The sequence below is a fragment of the Falco rusticolus genome, chromosome 9, assembly GCF_015220075.1.
Source record: "Falco rusticolus isolate bFalRus1 chromosome 9, bFalRus1.pri, whole genome shotgun sequence".
Taxonomy (NCBI): domain Eukaryota; kingdom Metazoa; phylum Chordata; class Aves; order Falconiformes; family Falconidae; genus Falco; species Falco rusticolus.
The window spans coordinates 13,113,772-13,139,726 of record NC_051195.1 but is presented as its reverse complement, the minus strand read 5'-3'; the positions used below and the strand labels follow the sequence as shown (position 1 = coordinate 13,139,726).

General features: G+C 44.8%; 1 protein-coding gene across 2 annotated transcripts; it reads right to left on the bottom strand.

Annotated features, from left to right (window-relative positions):
• Positions 1–146: 146 nt before the first annotated feature.
• LOC119153188 (synaptotagmin-15-like) lies at positions 147–13,115 on the bottom strand. Of its 2 annotated transcripts, XM_037399242.1 has the most exons (8): positions 12,968–13,115; positions 9,569–9,767; positions 8,718–8,860; positions 7,864–8,159; positions 6,866–7,036; positions 6,262–6,382; positions 3,490–3,669; positions 147–2,216 (listed from the first exon to the last, which is right to left on the bottom strand). In XM_037399242.1, exons 1-8 carry the CDS (start codon positions 12,972–12,974, stop codon positions 2,080–2,082), a joined length of 1,254 nt encoding a protein of 417 aa, XP_037255139.1. In that variant the 5' UTR covers positions 12,975–13,115; the 3' UTR covers positions 147–2,079. The 2 variants fall into 2 exon arrangements, with proteins under 2 accessions (XP_037255139.1, XP_037255140.1); XM_037399243.1 differs by lacking the exon at positions 3,490–3,669.
• Positions 13,116–25,955: the final 12,840 nt, after the last annotated feature.

The window sequence follows — 25,955 nt, the reverse complement described above, 5'->3', positions numbered from 1 at the left end:
CGATTAATACCACTGTATTATAATTCCTTATCAAATAACGTTTCTTGCTTTACTGGAATAACTGTCCTGTTCAGGAAGTCAAAAAGGACCTTTCTCACTTACATCACTTGAATGACCTTGAGCAAAGTCAAGTACATTGGTAAGTCATTCAAATACAATTCTTCATGATTTTAGCTGGAATTACTAAACATACAAACTGCAAGTATTGGCACTTTAATGTATAAGAAGTGCAAAGAAAAAAGACAACATTAGTATAATGCATAGTTTTATTACTTGGACCATACTGTACATCAAGTCAGATGGGTGACTGACTTCCCACTTCAGAGGTATTTATGTTAATAGACACTGTACATTACATGCATCTTCCTGTACAAGCTAGTAAACCTAAGTGTCTGAAACATTCTTAACAGTTTACTTGTAAGATCTTTAATGTTTGTTGATATGATTATAATCATAAAAAGGACATAATGTATTTGGTAAAATTGCTTTATTGTGGTAATATAGTTATAATAGAGTTTATATGTAGTTTTCCTTCCCTGATGAAATATTAGTTGCCTCTTAGATAGGTTTTCAGTGGTTTTGTAGGAGTAAAATTTGAAAACGGCTCTTTGAGTTTGGAGGTGCTGGCATTACTCATTTAACAGATACAACAAGGGCTGAACGTTCTGTAAAATCCTGTTAAGTGTAACGAGCCTGGGCTTATCTTTGATCCAGTGGTGCAGTTAGCAGGACGGGCTGAGAGCAAGTACCATGTAACATTTCAAATGGGGGATCAGGTGAAGTGGAGTCTTGTCTTGCAATTCCTCTCAGATATATTCTCACCTGTAATATTTTCTTTGGATAACAACAATCAAAATGGAAAGTGTTCTCATCTCCCCAGAGAAGCCTCATTTTTTAACATATTGAATTAATTAATATTGTATCCTGTTTGAAAGGGTATTAGCTTTATTTCAGCTGCAGAGATTATTGTTCTCTAGGAACATAATTGTACAAAATGTTTTGCTGCAGTAGTCTGTGTGTGTCTGGTTTATGACTGTATGGTGTGGAAGGTACAGAGTTCAGGTCCCCAGTGAACAATCAAAAGGAGAAGAACATCCTATTTATTTTGATCAAAAATAATCGCTCTGAATTATTTTACAGAACAGTAATTCACTTAACAAAGACAACTGCTGCTAAAACAGACATAATGTTGGGGGGCTTAAGCTAACCGGATTTTCAATGTAAGAATGGTCGTACTAGGGCGAACCCAAGGTTCTTGTGGTCAGTGCTCTGTCTCCAGCAGAGACTTGTTTAGGGAGAAATATATAAGGATGGAACAGGTCCCTTGTATTACTCAGAGTACTCTGTCCTGCAAGCCTCCGGTCATTTGTGATTTCTGAATTCTTTTATGCTTCTTCCTTTAGTGTCAACACAGCGTTGTAGGTTGGGGTCGGCTGAGAACATCTGACTGAATTGTTGTAAGAAAGAATCCTGCACTGAGGGATGTCAACTTGTGCTTCTAGGCTTTTGATCCATAAACTGTGCTGCCCACCATCCGTATGCAAAAGAGGTTCTAAATATAATGCTTCTATTTTGAATAAACTGTAAATTTAGTAGTCAGTCAGCATTTCTTGGGCTTTGTCTGTTATGGCATATTTACTGGGCTTCCATCCCTTGTGGCGATGCTCCTCTGCCCGTGGTGATGCAGTGCGGTGGACAGTTAGGCCTCGTGTCACCATTGACAATTCTTAGGTAATTCGGGGCTCTGCCCACATGATGGGTGATCATTTGTGCCCAGAACTCATTTTGACTAGTAAATTCCAATCCTTCGTCATAACTAATACTGGGAGATCGTGTTTGTCTCCCTGTTTTGTTTGCTCTGCTGCATATTGATTAAATTGGAAATATATTTTGAAGAGAGGAAAGATAAGAGTTCAGCCTGCCAGGGACTGAGTCTTCTATTTGTGTTTGGGCAATTTACTTATTTTATTCTTGTCTATTTAGGAGCGTGAAACGGTCAAAGATTTTGTACTCTATCATTAGATTATGAAAGATAGCGAGAGCTTTTCCATGTTAAGGTTGTCTTTTTGGCCGCACTTTTCACATGTCGTGGCAGAGAGCATGCCATCGTTTAACCAGCTCCTTGGGCTTGCTGATCATTTCATTCCAGTGTTCTAGTTCCTTGCCGCGGGTGTACATGAAGGGCCCAACTACTACACGTCCTAGCAGATGTGTTTCTGGGGAAAAAAGCAAGCAGGTGGTGATTAACATCCGTGAGTGCTTCTCTAAAATCCTTACCTAAATGAGAATATTAACTTGTATTTCTGTAAATAACACGTGTTCCGAAAGTAATTTTTAAACTAAAATTTTAGTCGAGGAATTCACTGCAGATTTCAAGTTCTGTAGTTTCTATGCACTAAGATTTCAGCAGTTAAAAGTACTGCAGTTAGTGAGCATTGCGTCAAGGCTGGTCTACCCTACTGTCTGCCCTCCAAACCGGAATCCATTCCAGGCACACGGATCCGTACCTGCCCAGCCCCTGTGCCTCAGGGGCAGGTTTGGGCCCCAGCAGCCTTAGCAGGACCCACATGATGCTCCAGCTTGGGAAAGAATAGGTTCAGTCTCTGAGGTGGCAGGGAGGTGCAGCATGTGGGCTGCCACTGCCCACCCACTGCCGATGAGCAGGTTGTTTCTTCGTGCCTGAACTTTTCAGCTGTGGAAGGGGGAAATAACCTGAAACCTGCCTTACAGGAGCTTTGGAATGTCTGCAAAGCCTTCAGCTGTCGCAAGTGAAAATGGTGAAAGACTCGAGTACTGATCCTAGTTCTTGTCAATCCTCAAAGCCAAAGCACCTGCCCTAAGTCTCCCCTAAAAGAATTATTTTAGGAGCTTGTGAATCCAAAGAAGGGTATTAACGTTTCACTATTGATACCATATTTGCACGGCAGGGAAGATGTTTTCCTTGTGAGCCGTGGGAATACTGAATTCTGATTTGCTTCTCTAAGCAGAGCTGCTTAATAGACTGGCAATTAGTAAGAGGCAACCTCAAGCATCAGGTTTTCTGCTAGGGAATGGGGTGTGTTCAGTCTCTCTTTCTTCTTTCTGTGATAATTGGAACTCCTATTCCTCTTTCAGATTTGCTTAGGAACAGTGAATGGCCTCAGTTTGGGAGGTCAGGGGCTGCACACACAAGTGGTCACAGAATGTGATGTCACAAGCTTGTTCCCTTAGGAGGCCAGAATGAAAAAAGTACTCGGGCTGACAGTGGCTAGCCTACAGTTACTTTATTCATGTCTTCCATTAAATTTATCTTTAGCCTCTGAAAGAGGTGTACACTTACTGCAAATGAGTTGTTGAGCTTTTTAAAGAAACAACTTGTGAAATACCTCAAACCTTTTTGCCGTTTTCTCATTATTGCTGAAAAGGAACTAGTTCCTCCCAGGTTTAAATATGTCTGTAATATGTAAGAGATTCTATGACATCTTAATTGTAATAATTTGTATAGCTTACTTTCTCCCTTGGTACTCTGCAGCACCGATAGACTCAGGCTTGCTGTATCCAGCTCTGTCTGATGTGCCTTGAAACTGAAGGTTTCATTGTACACTGGATTGGGAGATCCCAGAACAGCTGCTGTCTTTTTACTTTTGATGAACTTATTATGGTTCATTAGTGAGACTCTGACAAACACACCTTGGAGAAAAAGAAATTCATGAAGAAGATACATCAGAGGCAGTTGGGAGAAGGCTTAAAGAATTTCTTGCTTTTCAGGAGTCAATATTAGGTGCAAAATTACATCTTCAACAACTCGTGAAAGGTACACGGCAGCATGGCAATGCAGAACATTAAGCAGGGAGTACACAAAGTACTCGGGGTGCAGTTTCGCAGTGCACTTTCCAATTTAAGATTTGTTAATAGGAGCAGTTGTGTTCTTACCCCGTATCCTTGATCTTACATTTCTGTACCTTCCCTTCATCTGATGGAGACTCTTTTTGAAGGCTTAGTTTGTTGGGTCGGTAGCTAATGTCATGTATTTGGTCACATGATTGATCCAAGACAAGGGAGGCTGTGCGGGAGGAGCCGCGTCGCAGAGCTGCAGCCTGTGCTTGGCTTGCATACGTTTCAAGGGAACAGATTCTCCTAGTCAGACAAGAATCCTTAAACAAATGGTTTTACTAAGGACTTCTAGCCCTGTGGTAAGGGATTCTGTAGAAAATTTGAGGAAAAGATCAATGATCTCTGCTCGCTTTTCTAGAAAATACTACAAAAATGGTGTGTGAGTGTGGGAACAACAACAAAATTGTGCTTTGCTTCCTGAAGGGGGCTTGTATTGCATTGGGGTCTTATTCAGTAGATCTTTGACAGTGAGATCCAAAGCAGCCTGAAACTTCTTCCCTACCCTTCTACAAAATTTAATACCAAGCATGTAGAAACTTCGTCTTAATCTGATGGCTGAGGATTTGTTCTTCTCCAACAGCGCAGTAATAGATCCCATGCTGCTACTGTTTATTACTCCCTGCTATTTGGTTCGTTACAGTTCATCTGTATAGCAAAAATGATCCAAAATGTCAGGACTTCAGACAGCGCTGACAGACTCCTAATGTCTCCTTGTTATTCCCACAGGTCCAGTAGGCTCTCATTACTGTTTTGGAGGGAGCAGGATTACCAGCACAGCCTTTTTTGACAGAGTTGCTACCTGAGTGCCATATGTAGAAGGAGTTACTATGTAAACTACTTGTACAAAGTCTGACTTTTCATCACTTTCTTATTACTTAATACATTTGATTCAGTAATTTGAATCTACAAACGTTTCCTTACTGTCCCATACTGCGTATTTTCTACCAAAGTTGGTGTTGCAGTAATCCCTGTTAATATAGAAAACTTTTTTTATTCAAGTTTGTTCAGATTTTCAAGAGAATCTGTGGACCCTAAATCATACCTGAAGGGCATTATCAAAGGAAATTACACCTAATTTATGTAATCTTTCTTCCCCCCCCTCCTTAGTAGTATATTCTGGAGAATCTCCTTCTGGCAGCTCTTCCTTCCAGTGTGCCCACGACTCTTGCTATTCTGATAACCTCAAGTATACCAGCACTGAAATAACACGGCAGATGAGCATTACCTTTGTAGGAAAAATCACAGAAAGTTCTAGCTCTCTGTGCTACAGTACTTCACAGCTTGCAGGCGGAGACATGACTTATTAAGAAGCGTGTTCTCCCTCTCTTGTAAAGCCGCTGAGATGATGCAAAATTAGATGCTCTTAGTTCACGATGCTATTTTGTTCATCTGCCACAGAGCAGTCATTTTTTACTGGCCATCCTTATCTTAATTGTTTTATAAAACTAATACATTCTGTAATCCATTTCTCTTTCAACAAGTACACAGTGTATGATTCTGCTTGTAAAGCTATAGCTTTATATACGTATTTATTTAAAGAATACAGCTACCCCTATATTCTCATCATTTTACTGTGCATTTCTTCATTTATAAGTTTTGCCCTAAGCAGAGCAAATTTATGTCTAATGTTATGAATGTAGATTTACTCATTTAGGAGGGTGTTGTTTCTAAAGTTAAATATCATGGTAACAGCCCACTCACCTCAAAAAAACCCTCAGCTGACGTGTGTATATAGGGAACTAAACCTCTTTTTAATTGCTGGGTGTATTTTGCCTTTATATTGCTTAGTTTCACAGCCCTTCCAAAAAAAATCACTACAGATGCAAACACAAGTTTGGTTCTTCCATCTGTTTTTGCTTTGAGCCTTTTAGATTTTAAACAGCCTTTTGAGGTAATCTCTACACTCAGCATTTAAGTCCAAGGACACAGGAGCACAATGTACCAGTAAAAACCCCACTGCAGTAAGTTGTGACTCCATGCCATGGTCCTTTGAACAACAGCCAGGCTGCCCTAAAATGGGAATTTTATTCCCAGTTCTTCCCCAACAGCTGTTCATTTTAAGGAGTCATCCTGCAGCCGCACTTCTCTGGAGCGGAGCGCAGCAAAGGGATGTTGCTCACTGTACTAAAAGCAGGAGAAAAAAAAAATTGCTACGGATGACATGAGACAAACCATTTATGAAACCAAACCAAAACATAGCAGAACTGAGCTACCAAAACCTAATTAGCCCAGTAACGAAGCATAGCTTGTTTCCACTCAGATTAAATCACCCAGATGTTTATTTGTTCTTTTCAGAGTCACTCAGGGCAAGCCTGGGTGGACAGATGAGGAAGGAGCAAATCAAAACAGGAATTCTGGAGCTGATAGCAGAGAGGAAATCACACTTACTGACACCGTGGCTCTCCTCCTGGAGCTGTAATCCCCTTGCCCTCAGAACCACCACAGTGAGACGGCCCAGGTAGTCGTTGTAGCTGAGGGAGAACTGGATATCGCCATGCTCTGAAGGAGGCTTTGGAAAAAGAAGAACACTTGTCAAATGTATCTGAAATACTCTTTCTTCACACTGCTGGTTTCTGCAACACCAACGTGTGTGAGTGAATTGCAATGGCTTAATGCTGTGGTGAGATTTGATAGAACCAATTAATCAGCCTTCCTGAACCTTTGAATTACTGTCTTTGCCAGGTGACGCCTATTTCCTTGCCTCTTCTGCTTTTTTCTGCTCTTACTAATTCAAAACAGAAGGAAATAACAAAAGGGGAGCTTCCTTGCGTCCATCTCTGAACTCACGTGACCGCTTCTGAGCGGCTGGATAACCCCTGTACAACAGCTATGGATCTGCAGCTCAGTACGATGGGAATCTTGACTCCAAATGTCTATCTACTACTTTTCATTTGATGTATTTGGTACAACATACTTCTGCCTCAGCTGTACCCCTCCAGTGCTTGTAAGGTGGCAGGAGTTGCACAACGCCAAGCAGCCTGGTATTGCATACCTCCAAGTTTTCTTTCTCCAGATCTCTCCATATGACTAGTGTGTTGTCATCAGTTAATGTTTCATTTTTCAGTGGGAAGATAACTTGGCCTAGGAGATGGTGCTTCTTCTGTTTATCAACATGATAAACCAAAAACTTCAGAGTCCTTTGGAGCAACGTTTTACTGGAAACCTGTACAGGAAAAAGAAGGTTATATTAATAATCATAAAACATCTGACACTTTTCTACTCTAGCACGACTTCAAAGGAAGAATTTTTCAAAGTGTTTTTAAAGGTAGGTGGAGATTTCCTTCGATTATTTGAAGTCCACTTTCTTAATTCGCCTAAAGCTTTAGCTATGCAGAAGTCTGAAGATCCAAGCTGAAAGAGAACGAGTTCATTTGCAAAATGTGAAGTTAGCTGGCAGGTTTTCACCTCGTACAGATCTAGTGTTTTATCATGCATTCACTTCCAGACACAGATGTTTAGAAATCTTTAAACGTTCATTTGTCAATTGTCTGAAACGCACACTTTTTTGGTTTTAAAGCTTTTGTCTTGTGACACCTGCTGAAAGCCTCTTGACATAGGGAGCCACGCTCCTGGCTGTACAGCACTACACAGAGCACACCAGCCAGCTCACGAGTTCTGGTTTCTGGCCTGCTTCCACAGCAAGGAACCTAAAAGCTATGAAAGCATTACTTCAGTATTTGTTGCTTCTGGACTTCTAGAGCTGCTGGGCTGTACTACTCGGACACAGTTCAAACTGGAGCTTTCATCATTCTCAGGGCAAATTTTAGGATCCTCAACTTTGGTGTAGACCACAGGTAGGATCGGCTCTGGAGCCACAGGCTTCAGTAGCCCAGGATCTCCAGAAGCCCCAGTTAATAAATCCTCTCTCTAGTGGAAACAACTTGTATCTTGGTAGAAGTCTGTAGAAAATCAATTTTCACAAAACACGTACTGTGGTTTGACAAGTCAATATTTGCAAACGAAATTCTGCTTCATCAAAAGGAAAAGTACCTGAAAAACAAAGTTTTCGTCAAACTGTGGGTTAAGGGTTTTGCGTTTTGTTCTGGACTGCAAGTAGCTTCTTTCATCGGGCAGCAAGTAGATTTTCACAAAGGGACTACAGGAATCGGCAGGAGGCTGCAGCTTTCTGGCTTTGATCAGAGAGACGAGGAGCCTTTCTGACTCTTGTTCATATTCTATGGAGAACCAGAGGCGGCCAATGTTGCCTTCAGGAAAATCCGTCTCACTTTCATCTTCAGGGAACTTGTACAGCTCTGGGTTAATGGTCCCCACGACGTAAGCTCCAGCTTCGTGAAATAAAATGCAAGCACCCTCAGATTAGTCTCAAGACCTTAGCAAGCATTTCTATAACCACTGCTGTATTAGGGGAAATCACATTAATCTCTCCATTAACAATCCATTTTTGCACGAACTCTGTATTTTAATTCCTTTTCCCTCAGATTTGGAGGAGTAGTTGTAGGCTCCACCACTCTGCTCTTACTCCTGTGACCGTACCTTGGTAGTTTTAGGTGTTCGTTGCTGCACCCTGCAACTGGTCACTGCTGTTTGTGGGGACAGCAATCGGACACTTCCCGAATTACGCTCGTGTCATGCCTTTACGAAACACGGAAGGAGAGATTGCGCTGCCTGCCAGAGGTGCAAGGTCCCACGGGAGTGGGACCAGAATGGCTACATTATGGCCCTATCCATATATATATATATGTATGTATATATATACACACACACACATACAGTGTTTAGGGTTTGTACTGTGCAATGCTATGTCTGGTATGCCCCCCGTAAACATGCTTCATAATGATAGAGTAATCCTTCAAAAGAGTACCCTTAACTAGTCCTGTCCGTACCCAAAGAGTGAAATGACGAGCGTGGCCCGGGCTGAGGCGTCAGGCGGGGGTCACCGTCGTCCTGAACGTGTTCTTCGCTAGTCAGGTTAATCCAGTCTCGCCCGTCCAGTGTCGGTGGAATGATAAAGGGAATGCTTCTGGATCTGCTCAAGACAACAGCTACTGACTCTTCTGGTTTAAATATGGAAAACAAACTTAGTAACGGTAATAACTTTACTGTTCTTATCTCACTGCTTTGTAAAAATTCTGCGGAGGTGCATAGGTAGAAAAAGAGAAATACCCATTGTTTTGCAAGTGATTTTATTTGTATAATACCTAAAGGTCCAGCAAGATATATCAGATCTTAATTCTTCAGACAGACCCCTCACTTTTTTTTCCCTTTCTTCTCCTTTAGAATTTATCCTTCAAAGGAAAGGAAGAATTAACTGCAGCTGCTTGATTTGGAGCCCCAAAGCCCTGCAGTAACTAACTTTCTAAGAGTTTCCTTTCTGAAGTTCTGTTGTTTGGTTCTCAGATGCTTTGTTATAAGACCACCAGGAATGAATTCTGGAACATAAGCCAGATTTGGCTAGGTAACAGATGAAGCTATCCATGCACCACTTACACTTTAATGTATTATTTTTTACATAAATCAGAAATAATAATTGCATTTGTAGAATGCAAGAAAGTATTATATTCCTAAAGGAACAAAACAGAACGTGACTGATTATTTTTTTTTTTCTTCATATAATTTAGGGGTCTCCTTTATTTCTGTACACGCATGTATTTAGGCCACCCCCTCATCTGAGATTTTACAAGTTGAAATAAGTTACCAGTAGCGCATATTTTAAAAGCAAAACAAAAATAAGTACCTTGTGCCTTTCAGTTGAATTTCAGAAGTTGATCGATCCTGCAAAATGGCATTTGCGTTTCTTGTTTGGACAGGACTGGTGAGCTTTTCGTAGTAAAGAAGGCAGCAGAATTTCTTCCAGAGCAGGTACGCAGTTGTTCCGATGAGAACAACTACAAGGATCGCTCCTATTACACCGCCAGCAACAGCCAGTGCTTGTTCTGTTCAAACACAGAAGCACATAAAGCTTCATAGGAGGATCAAAGTTATGTCTGCTTTGGGGGTAGACAGGAATATTGAAGCTGACAGATTTGATTTACATTCCAAAATTATTTTTAAATGAAACATTCTGCTCACATGCACATTTTGGCTTTGGTTATAGCACGATGCAACACCTGACGATGTACGACACGGGCAGGGAGAGATTTGAAAGCGTTCATCTGAATACGCTGGCAGTGACTGCAATGGAAGAGACTATAGACAGGGGAACCCAGAACCCAAGGAGTTGTTTGGGCTTCTGTTTTACAACAGCATAAGCATTTACCTTAGCAGGGCAGAAGTGCTACAGCTTTCAGAACAGAAGAAAAAAGAAAAAAAAAAAAAATCAACCTGGGAGCACCTAATACAAAAAGTACCATTATTGTGGTTTGGTTTGTACTTAGAACTATTCGTCTGTGTTGACTTGAGACTAGATCCTGGCGCAAGGAACAAAGCAAAGCTCTGGGTGTTTTTTTGCTAAGGATGCATGTGTTTCCTGATCTGGAAAGTCAAACTTAAGCATCCATTAAACACTGTTTCCTGAATCTTGATTACTTTGGATAAAACCAAATCTTGTATAATTTGGGGGTTGTTTTTTTCACACTAGTAAAATTTAATAAATGTCTTTAATACGAGTATGAAGAGTTGTGTTGTGAGAATTTCTCACTAGAATAAGGACAGATGATTGCTAATGGGCTCAGTTTGTTGTTTTCTCACATTTGCCGAGTATGCTAGAGTAAAAGGCTGCACAGACCCCTTCTGCACAGTAACTACACCCAGCCTGTCTGGGCCGACCACTAAACTAGTACTGGTGCATCGGGACGTGGCTGGGTCTCAGCTGAGAACTGATCTGACCAGAATATCCTCTGTCTGGAGATGAGCCCACAGTGTAGAAGCATCTTCCTGCTGCCATGGGAGGCAGCTCCCGATCCGCTGAGCACCGTGCACTGCCAGCTCCCAACGGCTCCCCTGAAACTGAAGCAACCAAGCGACCTGGTGTTCTCTCACAGCTGGCACTGACTGGTTTTTTCTTCTTCTCTGCTTTTGGGTAGAGATAATCGTGATTATGCTTTGTTCCTTTCCCTGTTTTTTCTGTCTACTCTTGGGTAGATACCTTGCAGTTAGCTGCCTCTATATGATAGTACAAGTAAAGAAAGACAGTACAGGCACAAAGTAATCAGTCAGCGCTAGTAGTAACTTTGAATAAGAATTCAGAACTAATTTGATTACGGTTTAGTTTGATTACAGCTATAAAGAATACAGGAAAAGAGTTGCAAACACGTGTGTTACTGAGCTTTTTCAGCTTTGCCTTGTAGCAATAAATAAGTGATATGAAATGTCCTTCAGCTACACAATGCTTATGGAACTACTTTGTGTTACAAAATTAACCTGGCTGTACTGCCTTAAAGGCCTTTATCTGATCCCATGTCATTTTCCTGCTTTTGGTACAGTCACGGGAGGCAACTTATTTCTGCAGCTTCCCCCCGCCCCGGTGTGCCTAGCTGGCTCGCTCTGCAGAAATCGGCTGGCTGCTTCCCTGTGAGTCCCCCATGGGCCGTGTCTGCCAGCACCACGGAGCAGCCGCCCTGCTCATGGCTGGACCGCAGCGACGGCCGCTTCGCTGTCCCCGCAACTGGTAGGTCAGCTGAGTTGCTTTCAGCATTTAGCCAGGCTGTTGCTACCATAGTATTAGCACAAGGCTCTGAGGAACAGGAAACGAGTACCTCGTTGGTGTGGGTTAATATTAATGCAGAGACAAGTCTGGTCATGCTACGCTGGTAACTGGGTTTTCTTTCATAAGAACGCACAGTATGAGGAAACGTAAGAAACGCAGTCCTGAGGCTGGAAATTCCGTGGGTTTGTTCCCCTTCGCATTGCAGGGCATGCTCGAGCACCTCGTCAGCCAGATTGCTGTTTTCTTACAGACTGGGAGGCCAGATGCAGAAAAAATGCTTCAGTTTAAGGCCCATGAACATAATAGAAATTAATGGTTCACTTCATACAGGTGTACTACCAACACCACAAACATTCACAGGGCTGGTGGTTTTACCGTCTGACATACACATCTTGAAGGTTAACGTTTCAAGCAAGCTCAGCAGAACTCTGTTTCACTTGTGTCTTCTCCATTCCCAAGTCTTTTGTGCTCTCAGCTCTGTCCTGTGCTCTCCCATAACCCGTTTGTCACCATTTCCCGCCAGGGACAGTAAGCTGAGGTGGGCTGCGATGCAATGTGTAGTACGGCAGCTGTGCATCGATCCTGGAGTTTCCAGTCTCCTCGTTGGTAAGTCTTAATGCACTCAGTTTCTTCGCTGCACAATGATGAATATATATCCCTGACCTACCTACTGCCATTGGCCCCAGTTCTGCTTTTTTATTTTTACACAGTGGTAGATATAAGGTGAAGCTTTACTAATTTCAGTAAAGCCACCTATAATTTAATGAGAGTAAGGAGCCTTTGGCTCACTTTTAGTCCATCTTATCTGATTAGATCAGCAACAGAACCAGGAGCTTAGGGCACAATGTAGCACTAGCCACATAATCAACTGATGAAATGAGTTGAAACCATTGTGTGCAGGGAGAAAATACGTGTATTTTTAAATAACTACCTGCTGTCATGAGAAATTGATGTATTGTGTCCTGCTGTGGCACAGGATCACAGCAGCTGGAGATGGGAGAGACCTGCTGGACCACTTCACCTCCAAGTGGGCAGCGCTGGGGGGCTGTCTGCTGGCAACGGGTACCAGGCTTATCCCAGCACAGGGAGAAGCATTGACGGTCATTGCCTGTTACCTTTGGGACTGGATCCCTTTTATCCTCCAGTCTGATAACACGCTGTTAGTAAGCTTTTTTTAATTTTTTTTTTTTTTTAAGTTTCCAGCGAGCCTTTTGAAGTCACCGCCAGCCAGTTGTCCCCCAGAAGCTTTCACCCCTATATGAACGCTCAGGTCTGTAACATTCCGAGTATCTCCAGCACCAACCCAAGCGCTGGGGCGGGGGTGACCCTTGCGCTGGCCGTGCCCCCCACTCCCGGCCGAGCCCCCCACCCCCTCGCGGGCTGCAGGGCGACAGGGCTGCAGCCCCCCGGGGCAGAGCGGGTGGGAGCCGCTGCCCCCCGGCCCGGCCCGGCCCGGCCCGGCCCTCCCCGCCCGCCGCCGGCACTTACCGGCCATGGCTGCTCGGGCACGGCTCCGCCGCGGGCGGTGGGCGCACCGACCCCGCTACCCAGGGGCGGGCAGCCCCTCCCCGCCCGCCCCCGCCGAGCGCGCCCGGGGCGGGCGGTGGGACGGCAGCGCCGGTTCCTGGCGGCGGAAGGGAAGGGGCACCCGGGGGAGGGCCTGGGGCCGCCCCGGGGCCGCGGGAGATGCAGCCGCCGGGGGCGATGGTGGGGGCGGGGGGAGATGCGGCTCCGGGGGGGATGGCGGGGGCAGGGGGAGAGGCAGTTCCGGGGACCATGGAAGGGGCAGGGGCAGATGCAGCCTCCGGGGACGAGGGAAGGGGCAGATGCAGTCCCGGGGGTGATGGCAGGGGCAGATGCAGCCCCTGGGGCTGATGGCAGGGGCACCCCCCGGGGCAGGGACACATGCAGCCCCGGGGGTGATGGCAGGGGCAGCCCCCGGGGCAGCCCACCTGGAAGGCAGCGCAGGGCAGCGGTGGAGCAGTGGCCGCTGTACATCTTCGGTCAGCCCTAAAACCCCCGTCCGACCTTGGGGTAACTTCGAAAACAACAGCTGGGCTCAGAAAAAGACCGTGATGTCAGTAGCTTAGTCCTGGAAATCGGGGTGGGCAAGAAGTTAGCGTGCACTTGTTTCAAACTTTTAACCAAACGCATACGAAGGAGCATGGAAAATCTATTCAGGCAAATTGCAATTCCAGCTTCTCCTGTTTGTATTTACAGCTGTGATGATCTTTAATTGCTGGTCTGTGTAATAAACACAACCACACTGATCTTAACTAACAAAACCACAGGCACATAGTTCAGAAATGAAAATACTCGCTCTGCTGCTTCTTGCCTGCTAGTGCTTGCTTCTTTCTCAGCCTGTATGATGAGAATCTATACATTAAACGTAACTGTGGTATACATGCTTGTTCCATTCACAACTTTTGCATGTGTTTGTGGTTTTTTAATCATTTAATTTAATTTAAAGCCATTTAATCTAAAAGCTAAAGTGATGTGTAGGAGTTGAACCAGCAGGATTCTAATTAAATACCCTCTGTTTCTGTGGAACCTCAGAATTCTTTTAAGTGCATTTAAAATGTCCTGCAGTAGATGTAGTGTGGTTTAGCTTTTTCCATCTTTTTTTGTGTCCTCCGTAAGCAAGGAAGCATTTAGATAATTTTAATTCTAAATAGAAAAAGCTCCGCGTGTTTCAGTTTTGCACTTTTAGCGTAGTTACTATTAAATAAATATTGCACAGTCGGTGCTTTTGCTGTTCTTATTTCTACACTGAATTAGTAGTAACGGTGAATTACAGACTTTTTGATCAGCGGTTTTGCGCTTGCCAGGATAATGCCTATGAGCAAGCCTGAGGTGACTGACAGTTTGGAGTTGGGTGGCAAGACCAGCAACTGTCTGCTTTCTGTTGCAGTGTTCTCGCTTGAGTTGGCTTTTATGGCTACATAAGGAGCGGTGAAGTTGTTTTAAGCATCAGCCTGCCTTACAGAGCACTACTGAGCAGCTAGAATGCTCCTGGCCAGGGGGTTGTGTAGAGGGGTGGGAAGCGTGAATGTCTGGGAAGCAAAAACCATCTGCCGATTCAGCTCCTGTTTCAGTGAGCCAGTGGATGGGATGGGGTGAGCCTGGAGGAGCAGATCTCACCCTCTCCAAGTTCCTGTGGAAGGAATTAATGGCAAAGTTGCTGAACAGGGAGCTTTAATTTTCATTTTGTGTTGCACCACAACCTCCCTGCTCTGCAGTCTTTCTGTGCTGGGTTCTTGCACTGGTTGGAAATCAAAATCAATACAGGACTTGAGGAACAGAATTATACCGTCCTTTTTCTCTGATTACCAACCTCCTTCCTAGCTTAAGTCTCTGGAATGGCTGAGACCAAGCTGACAGTTTAACGTTGTGTGGGCCTAGATATTGTACTTATACATATTCTAAGTGTCTGGTGTGTCTTTTTTGTAATATGTTTTTCAGTGTGTGTATCCAGGTCTCGCTTCTTAGGGTAAAACCTTGGTCTTTAAAAGACCACATAAAAGTTCAATTTGTAACCATCATGATTTAACCCCAGCTGGCAACTCGCTCCCCCGCGGTGGGATGGGGGAGAGAATGGGAACAGTAAGAGTGAGAAAACTCGTGGGTTGAGATAAAGGCAGTTTAGTAGGTAAAACAGAAGCTGTGCAGGCACAAGCGGAGCAAAACAAGGAATTAATTCAGTGCTTCCCATGGGCAGGCGGGGGCACAGCCATCCCCAGGGGAGCAGGGCTCCTTCGTGCGTAACGGGGACTTGGGGAGGCAAACACCATCCCTCTGAATGTCCTCCCTGCTCCTCCTCCTTCCCCAGCTTTACGTGCTGAGCATGAGGCCAGACGGTATGGGACACCCCTTTGGGTCAGTGGGGGTCAGCTGTCCCGGCCGTGTCCCCTCCCAGCTCCTGGTGCCCCCCAGCCCCTCGCTGGTGGGGCGGTGAGAGGAGCAGAAAGGGCCTCGGCTCCGGGCAGGCTCTGCGCAGCAGTAACCAAACAGCCCTGCGCTGTCAGCCCTGTTCCAGCACGCATCCAAAGCACGGCCCCACACTGGCTGCTGGGAAGAAAACTAGCTCTATTCCAGCCAAAACCAGCACAGTAACCACAAAATTGTATTTACTATACTTCAGGATAATCAGCAAGACATCCTAGTTTAGAATACAGGGTAAAGGGTGCTGCATTCTCCCCACCTTTTAATGATTTTTGTAGTATTAGCAACAGAAGTAAGGAGTCAGGCCCCCCAAAAGTAATACATATTTCTTAAGTGTATATTCCTTCATGTTCTGTTTTTCTAACTCTGCTGGCACATCCCTATCATGTTTTTGAAAATACACATTCTCATGAAATTGCAAAGCTCATCACCTGGGGAGTTACTGAAAACCGTAGTTTTTACTGTGTACATCTGATGCCACTTTGCTTATGGATGTTTTCCTCACCTTGGTAGCGGTTAGTCTTGTTTTGAACGCGGAGATGGTGACACTGTTTTTATGGCTGCTCAGGTGGAGGCTTTCTTCTCGCTTTGGCAAAGCTGAAACAGATGCTGAAAAGGCAGGCGTGGCCACGGGAAGGCTTGTGTAGGCAAGGTAAGCCTGAAAATCCGCTGTAATGTTGCTCCTGTAATGTTGCCCTTAAACCCTGTGAAAGATAGAAAGAGAAGTTGGAAATGGGTTATAGTCTCTTACAGAATTGTTAAAAGGTTAAGAAGTCACAACACTCAAGCTAAAGAATATTCTGCCACAAAGCGGTTTTCTAAAATGTGTTAGTTTAAATGCAGCGTTGTCACATTGCTCATGAGACACTGACTTGAGTAACACGTTTGTGTCATTTATTATATGATATTCTTATAATTTCCACTAGAGTGGGTGAAATTGAAATGTATGTATTTTTTAAATTAAGTGAAATATTTGCTCAGCATCTTTTATACCGTTCTGTTAACAATCAACTTGATCGCATGTAATTACTTAATGCTGTTTGTAGGAACAGCCCATGACAGAGGATCGAGAAATACTTAAGATATAGCTGTAGAATCGCAAGCGTTAGTAGATCCTTCTAGTGGTAAGTAATTCTAGCACAATTCACTTAACAGTTGCCCTCTAAAGTCTAATCCCTTCTGTAATTTATTAATAATCTTGAAGTTACAGCAGACGCCTTTCAATGAAAGGATTTGGTAAAATTTTTTTAATTTTTCTTTTTTAAATCTAATTTGGCAGCCCTAGATTGATCCTTAAATCCAGGCATTTTAAGTGAAACGTATTCATGTTCTACTGCCTTCACTCCCACTTCCCTGCGTCTGTGAATTTTGACTTTCACATTGGTGGTGCCCTCAGCTACAGTGGCGTCTAGAAAGAGGTAGACTTTTTTTCCCCCCAGTTAAAATGTGATCAATTTTATTGAAGCTGGTGAATCAGGCAGGGACGTAGTAGATTAGGGTCTGCAGGGAGCATCGATGGGCACCCTAACTACAACAGACAGATTACGTCAAGAAGTATAATTGTGAATGGTAGAAATAATGAGTGCTCAGCATTTCTATAGTGCCTTTCGTTCCCAGGCCTCCAATTTCTGCACCAGCATTAACTACTGGTAGTTAACCACCACAAAAGCTTTTTGAAATAATGGTTATTGTTATCCTTATTTTATAGATTGTTTAATAACTGGAGTGCCTCCAGATTCACGCTTGTGTAGCTGAGAGAAGGATTTCTCCCATAATCTGCTGTTGGCCTTGGACTAACATCCCCTTCTCAGCTTTAGCAGGCTGTGGATAACTGACTGTTTTGGAAAAGAAGAGGTGAAAGAGAGCTCTAGTCTGTCATAAAATATCCTTTGGGTTCATTCTGGGGGTCGTTTGTAAGTTGCCTTTCCAAAGAAAAGGTGGGAATGGGAGAGGAAGCGCCCGGAGCAGGGCAGGAGCCCACCAGGGCTGTTTCTCGAGCTCGGCTGGTGGCAGCAGCCTGGGAGCGCAGGGTGCCTCGGGCTCCAGTCCAGAACAGCTCTCCCAGTAAAACTGCAGGGATGAAATGGGGATAGAGGCCAGGCCAACGCGGACAACAGGGAAAAATCTTTAAAAGCTGCCATACTGGGTGCCTCCAGAAGGGCCTGGGGAGAGAGGGAGCAGCAGAGAAGGCAGCGCAGGCAGGGTTCCTACCCCGGTATTCCATCTGAGCCCAGTAAGACCCCTGACACCGCCGCTAACCTCGATATTCGTCAAGGAGAGGCAGGCGGGCAGCTCCCCGCAGCCATGCAAACCTCCCCCGGCGTGTGTCTGTCCCACTCGTGTCCTTCTGGCACAGAGATGCTCAGGGGAGCCGGGGCACGCAGACCCCCTACAGCTGGCACAGAGCACGCTGGCTGTTCCATGCTTTGATTGTCACCTTCTGCCAGGCATTCGGAGCCCCTGGCAGACAGGGACACACCTGCCTTTGCTTTTTCTGTGACAACTCTTTCAGCCCCATTAGGGTGTTCCTACTGGTATGAAAGCACGCGTGGGCAAATCTGCGTATCAGCACTTGTGCAGAATGCAGAATGTTTTTGTTGCGTTTCGGGTTTTTTTTACTTTCCTTCTGCTTCTAGTATGCTTTAACTGTTGGTGTTGCCTAATAATAAAACTTACACAAGCTGCAGCACCACCTCCCGTCCGGAGCCGGGCTTTGGTGTCATTCAGTACAGCGAACCAAAAAGTGCTCTCAAAGGTGACCTTTTTTTTCTTTTTTTTTAGCTTTATGAAACAGCATACAGACAATGTGAACTTTTATTCCTCTCAGTTGACTTTTCCTTCCTGTGTTTTACAATAGGAGTTTCAGAAATACTAAATCTGCTTTCACTGGATCGCATTCTCACAGCTGTAGGGTTGGGATTATTTTTTGTTAGTGTAAAATGCATTAAGAAAGTTAGCAGCTGTTACTGTTTTAAGAAAAAAAAGTACAAAATGTTCCTTTAAAATTACATCTGTTAATAAAGTCCAAGTTCACAGATGATGTACTCAAGGACTGTAGAGATTTTTGCTGAAAAAATTACTTGCGAAGCTCTGGCTCGCCTGGCTTTAAAGCTTTTGGGGGGCAATATCTGGCTTTTTGTTCTGGTTCTGTACATCACCTAGTTTTGGTAATAGTAATCTAAACTTCTTAACTTTGACAAGGCCTTGCAAGATTACTTATGTACACATGGCAAATGAACTGTTCAGACAGCTGTAGCGATGAACAACAGATGTTTTTCTAAGGCAAGACTAGTTTTTGTTTTAGGCAATATTTCCTAACTCCCTCTGGGACAGTAATGGATTTAGGCCATCCATAAGGTAAATAAAGTATGGATACTCGAAGACAAATGGGGAGGGATTGCTGGGCAGACAAGAGAATCTATAGACAGGAATGCATCTGAAGATGTAGGTAAAGTCCAGGAAAGCACAAATCAGACATATGGCATAGCAATTATACCATATGTAACATAGCCCTAATGGGTACAGCCTTACAGAAGACAAACTTTTCACTGGGAGCAAAATTTGATGTTTTTTTTTGGGAGCATATACAACTGGAATGAGATTCTGAAAGCTGAAGATAGCAACAACAGATTTACTGATGGCATTCCATAAACTTTTGTGGCTTTTTTTTTAAAAAAAAAAAGTGTCCAAAAGCCTGGGCAAGACTGTAGTGGGATATTGAGGGCCAAGGATGTAAGAAAAAAAATTTAAATATCCTGAGTGCAGGGAAAAAAAAGAATAAACTTTTTGTATAATTAAGTCCTTATTTCATCTGCCTTCCTCTTCGCCCAGCAGCCAGAAGACGGCAGGGTGGGCAGCCTGGGCTGCCCCTGCTGGCTCCCTTCTGCTCGGACCTAAACCCGTACTGACCGTGTCTGGACCCAGCTGCTGGCTCTGCCAGGACAGACCGTTCGATGTGAGCACAGAATCCCCCAGGACACCACCCTCGTATGTAAAGGGACTAAGACGTAAAAGGCTCTCTGCCTGTTGGTACTGCTTCTGCAACAGATAGCAAGGAATTCCTGATCCGTTTGCAGAGCATTTGTCTAGTGCTGACAGCGTCCAGTATGCATCAGAAATACATAATGACCTTTCCTAAATACACCTAATACAATAGGATTTGGCTCCAAAAACATTTATTTCCAAGTGATATCAATCAGCTTTGGCTTGTGCATGACAAAGGGTTAGAAATTAAATCAGGTATAGTGTAGATAAGGGGTGTCATATGGGCAATGTCACAGCAGCCAGGTGAACTATTAAATTGGCAGGGAAAAAAATAATAAAAGGAACAAAAACCACCACAACCCCCAAAACTCAAAGAGGGTTCATCTTAACTCAAACCCTTTCACAAATCTAGGTTAGAGCCTGGCCAGGAAGGGGCAGCGTGAGCTGCTGCGGGCACACATCAGGTAGCGATCACTGGGACGGTGACTGCTGCAGCAGGAACACTGCCCACTTGTTAGAGCCTCACCTAAAATCCATGTGAAAGTGTTCTAGGAAATGCAAGATACAGGAGAGGAATAGAAATAAATCTTTCAAGCTTAGAAGAATCAGTGTCATTCCCACAGATACTGTTGCTTTGCTTTACTCAGAAAGGTACAGCCTGAATGCTAGAAAGCAGTATTTTTCCCTAGGAGCTAAGTAAACCATTGCTGTCCGTTCCCCAGCCGGGGGCCCAAACGGTACATTTGTGGCTGGAAATGCTAACCTGGAGGGCACCTGCCTACCATCAGCCAGCTTATTATATAGCTTTGGTTGTACGTATGGAGAGGTACACTGGGTTTTAGGACTTCAGTTGATTTCTTTCCCAACCCACCCCCCCAAAAAGAACAAACATCTCTGACAATCTATTTGTTTATTTGGCAACCAGGGGCGGGAGAGAGTTAAAAAAGGAGCTTTTCTTTCAGTTCCTGAGACCTACGAGTCAGTATGTCCATGAGCAAAGGTTACATAAACTAATAGATTAGAACAAGATTTAGTTGCATAAACACTGTTACTGCATTTTAATCTGTCACAGAGTCAGCCCTGCAGATTACTGCAGGCAGAACTAGCCCGGGGCTTACAGCCCATCCCGGCGGAATGCTTCTGGCACTGGGAGCGCTTGAAATAGCGTCGCTCCCTCGCTGTGGGGCTGCTCTGAGATCTGTGGGTACTGCTTTGTAGGTCTTCTTTGGTGCAAACCTTTTTTCATACACAGTGCTGTTGCTATCAGCTTGCGTTCGATTTGGAATGTCACCCTCCTCTATCGGTTGCATAATAATTTTTCCTGTTCCATTTAACCAAGGGTGATGCCTCTTGTGAGGGTGGTCCAGTATAGGCAGCCACAGGGACTAGATCCAAATCCCCTTCCAATGGCCCCAGCTTTCCTGAAGCCCCTGTCCTCCACCCATCTTTTTTCCATCATACTCTGTCCCCAGCATATCCTGGATGAACCTCTCAGCTCCTCAGCGTAGGAAGACTCCTGCTGCGTGGGGCAGAAGTGGGGATGGCTATGCTGCCCGAGCCTGGTGTCTAGGGAAAGCCAGGCGGGAGTAGGAGTGTTGAGTGGGCTGGAGTCAATCCACAGGCCGTGGGGCCAACAGATAGCTACGTTATGATGATTGTGCTCTAAATTGCTTGGGAATATTCCAGGTCATATGGAAAACGGAGCCTTTCTTGGAGCTGCGGAGCTATGGTTTTTCAAAGTGCATCAGGGTCAGAAATTACGCCTCTAAGCTGCAGTGCTTTCCTCTGGTACAGTGTTTTCCGTGGTGTTTTCCCCAGCTTCTCGCTGATACCATTTCCTCATTTCACATCTGGGAATTGAGGCATTAAAATTCAAGTCTTTATTGAATTGAGGCATCAAAATTCAAGTCTTTATTGAGATGCTTGACTCCCATTACTTACAGCTAATATCTCTACAGCAGGCTTTGTTCATAGGCTCAGCCTTGGGCACCAAGATCTAGAAAATACTCCGGTACTTTTGTTCTATTTGTTGTCCAAAGACCAAATAATTATTATTTTTTCCTTTTTAATCACACTATTTGCAAAAGTCAACTAAAGAAGCTTAGTATGTAGATGAATGTGTTTTAAAAAAGAGTTCAGATCCAGATTTGTGAAAGTGCCTTGGTGGACGAGTCACATAGGACAGAATCATGGGTGACTTCTCAAAGTGTAATGTTTTGCACTGTCTTTTTCTTTTCTGGGAGCCCTGCCGGCTTATGTGGTGCTGGCTTGCCTCCTTTCCAGTTAAGAGTAACAGAACAGATGGAAGACTAGCAATGAAAAGCAGAACAAAGCTAAACGTGATTAAATTCTCAAAAAGGCCAAAGCTCTTATTGCATGAAAGGCAGCTTTAAGCTACCCCAAAACTGGCCTGAAAGGTAATTTTTTACAGGTTGGCGTTTCTTTGCATTTAATTATTTCTTTCTGCTGCTGGATATTAAGCAACTGTAGAGAACAGGGGAGAAATTCTGGTGGTTGTGCATGGGTGGAAATGAGATCTGGGAAAAGGAGAAGTGAAAGCAGGGTACCCATGTGATAGTCCCTTGATTTAAAATGAGATTTAAGATTTCGTGTCATGAAATCTTTGGTTTATAACCAAACATGCTTAAAGATGCAATTTTGTTTGCGTTCTCCATAATCAGCTGTTGTTCTATTCATTTGATAAACAAAAAAGTCCTGCTGTGTAGAGATTTGCTAAGTCTTGGAGACTGCTTATATCAGCAGGCTGCCTTGCAAATTGCCCAGGCAAAATAAAGGCAAAAGAACTGATCTGTTTTGTTGGGAAAGCTGCTCTTAAATCCAAGATGAAAAAGAAAGGAGATGACACAGCTCAAACCCACAAGTTTTCACAGTACTAAAAAGCCTGACAGCTTTCAGAAAGATTAATTCCACAAAGAAGAGAGCTACATCTGTGTTGCTCCTTGAAAAAAATCATGTCAGTAGTGTTACAGCATTATTCCTGAGAAAGATGAATGTAGATGAGATGACCTGGAAGATTTTGTAGTGACTTTATGAAACTAACAGATGAGGTAAACCCACACAAATCTTCTTCACAGAATAATAAAATTGCAGAATAAAGGGTTATTCATAGACAGTACTTCCTACAGTTGGGCACTGCAGATAGGGGTCTAGTTCTTAGCACTGGGAAGTCGGAGAACTTGAGAGGAGCTCAATTTTCTTAAATAAATTCTGTACATGAGAAGATGGTCTAGAGTCACAGATGTTTGAATAAGTTAAGCATTTATACACAAATGGCGCTGCTTGCTTAGGTAGAACATTAACATATAACCAGACGGATACTACCTGTAAATTATCCAAATTACAGCTGTTGCATGTTTGTCTAAAATTTTCATCTGAAGTTTTTGGTATTGCTTATCTGACAGAATCGCTTTCTTTGTAAAATTCTGTGTTAGAAACAGTTGTGCTTCTTACATCAAACGGAAGGTGAGGATCAGTTTTATGTTTTCAATGCATCCCAGATGCATTTCAGTTCTCTCGAGTGTGTGTGAAAACGCTTGCTGTGCTAGCTGCTGTTACTGGGCTGCCTGGAATTATGTTGGGTGTCTGAGCATAAGCGAACACTGGACGCCTGCAGTGCCTACGGAACGCCAGTTCCAGCAAGGGGCCAGCAGTACCTCGAGCGGAGAGCTTCTGACTGGTTGTAGGCCTAGTAAAAATCCTAGTTTGGCTATGGTGTGTTAGTTATTGTCGTGAAGGCGCTCTCAGACTGCGCTGGAGTGCTATTACTCTTCAGAAACACTCAAAATTACTTCACAATGGAAATATCCGAGATCTGATCCAAATCGACTGTGGCAGATGACATTCAGGCAACCGAGCAGCGTTACCCGCAAGACAGCATATTGTTCCTGGAGGGCTACATTATTGCTGGAAACTAGACCATATTCCAGACATGCATTAAGCTAAAACCCGCCTGGTTGCAGGTGCAGCTCTGCTGGCTTAAATGGCTTTGAATCAACAGACAGCAACTATCAGCCTCGCAGGGTTTGCGTAGGGAGCCCCAGAGGGTGAGAGATGAACAAATTGCGAGCAGCGTTCTTGTGAGATGGCTGGGAAAGGCGCTGCTGGCAGGGCACTGTCCCGCTGGAGGCACCTGATGGAGCTTGGGAGCTTCAGGGCTGATGGAGGAGCCCAGCCAGTGCAGTCCGGGCAGGTCTGAACCACCACCGGCCATGGACAGGTTGCTAACAGGAGAGCAGTGCGGGCAGTGCAAGAAAAGGCTGTAGGGTTAGGAGTGGGAAGGGGTGAGGGGAGGGCTTCAGGACAAGTTTTTCGGTCTAGTATGGAGGAACGGAGCTCAAGGATGATTTTCCCACCCTCTACCCTCCTCTGCAGAGGGGTGGCTGGCCCTGATGTGGTTCGGGAATTTTTGGGTTAGACAAAGGGCTTCTGGGCTAGGGCTGGGCAGCTGCTCTCTGGAAGGTTGCTGGGGTGGCACAGACTGGCCTGGGGAGGGGGGGACAGCTCTGCCCGGCGGTGTCCTTCACAGGGCTCACTGCCCTTCCTCACACAAAGTGACTCAAAGTCATGGGGCTGCTGCTTCGCTTTCTTCTGATCTTCCAGCAGCCAAATCAGTGAACAGGAATTTTGAAAGCTCTCTTCCTTGCTGGGCGTAGGACTTTAATTTCATGAAATTAAACACATTCTCACATGTTTAAACCCTGGGTGGAGCTCTTGGGGAGACACGAATGCAAGTCAGGCTGAGCAATGGGGTACCAGAACTGTTCTGCAAAAATCCAGTTGAAAAAACAATGTTTCCCTTCTTCCGAAAAGAAATACATCAAGTTGTCTGGATTTAGCCTAATGTATCTGTAGGCTTTTGACTCCTCAGTTTCCTCTAACTGTCAGCTTTGTCAAAGACACAGAATAAATTCTCCAAATTTGAATTTGAGATATCTTTACACCTTTCCTCTTTAAATGTAAATGAAAAAGCTGTATGCCAATTGCATCATTACGGATACCCAGATGTGTAACCTGTTGAGGTAAAAGTTGGTCACCAGTACCTTCCAGTAAGCCCATTCCAATGCTTTTAATAAAAATAGTCAACCTTACTGGACATACCAAATCCAGAACAAGAGAGCTATGCAACTTCTTCCTGCAGAGGGTTTAAAGAAAAAGAGAAATGTAGCATCATCCTTACATTGTACCCTTTATGTGTTGCTGGGACGTCGTTTGGGCAGCTTGGGACAAGTTTGGAAGATGCATTTGACTGGAAGGGTCAAACACTGAGCTGTTCCGCAGCTGGCCACTGGCACCCGTGGAATGGTGCTGGAATAGCTGTGAGTGTCGGGGGAGGAGGGGGTGGTCTCATCGTATCAGCCAAAGGTCTTTTGCTGGAATAAGAAAGGAAGCAAAATGCTGTGGAGTCGTCCTCTGCTTGCCGCACTGCTGGGGTCCTGTACCACTGCGGGGAGAGTCTGATGAGGATGCTCTGGGACTGGGTCGAGGAACTTCTCTTTCCAGCCTTTGAGGAAGGATGCACAAGGTCAGCGCAAACAGCTGAATTAAAATGCCTGCTCTGCTTCACTGCTGTAATAAACATAGCAAGTAAAATAAAGCAGCCGGAAAGCTGCGGCTGACCCAGGCATGGCTGTTAACCCCTGAAATGCCTCCTGACCTGCAGCCCGAGGGAGGGGTGTGTGTGGTGTGTGGGTCTTAGGAACAAAGCCTGGAAGCACATAGAAAATGACTGGTTTTGCAGGCCATTTTGAAGACTGAGGGAGCAAGCTTGTGTTCCTAAAACCATCGGGATGGGGGTCTTGGTCCTCCTCTCCCAGTTGAGCTAGGCATGATGGGAGGGCACTGGGTGAAGGCTTAGGAGCAAAGTGAGAATGTGCTGTAAGTGTTTTACAGGAAGGGTATTAACTCTGTCCTGAACAGAAAGAAAGAGGACTTGAAAGGATTATTTTTGGATGTTTTGGCATCCTTCTCCTTGCCCCATTGGAGATCCAACCAGCCTGCCTTGTGTGAAGCTTTAAAAGGAGGGGAACAGGCCAGAAGGAGATCAAAGCAGCTCACCGTGCAGAGGCAAGGAGTGGTGCCTGGGGAAGGACCGAGCGTAGCGGCTGGTAAAGGTGAGTGAGAGGACAGATTCTGTACAGAAATGGGCCACCGCAGGTGGGGCCAGGGTTCTGCTGGCAACTTCTGTCCTTGGCATTCCCCAGTGCACCATGGGTCACACCTGGCAGCTCAGAGGGACCTGGATGCTGGTGTCCTGCTGGGGGAGGATGAGCCAGGGGATGCTCCACAGCATCACCCTCCCCCCCCGCCCCCAGCAGTGCTGCCCAGGGGTGCGCTGGGCAGCCCCGAGCCCAGATGTGCCTGCAGGGAGGGGGGGGCAGGCCGGGGGCACAGCTGCCAGGGCATGGGGCAGCAGGGAGGGCAACCCAGGCCACTGCTGCCAGCGCCCGGCAAGGGGGAGATGCTGATACACACTTTTAAAAAGTCACTTCAGTTCAACTAAGATTTGTTTCAGTAATTGGAAAGAGGTTCT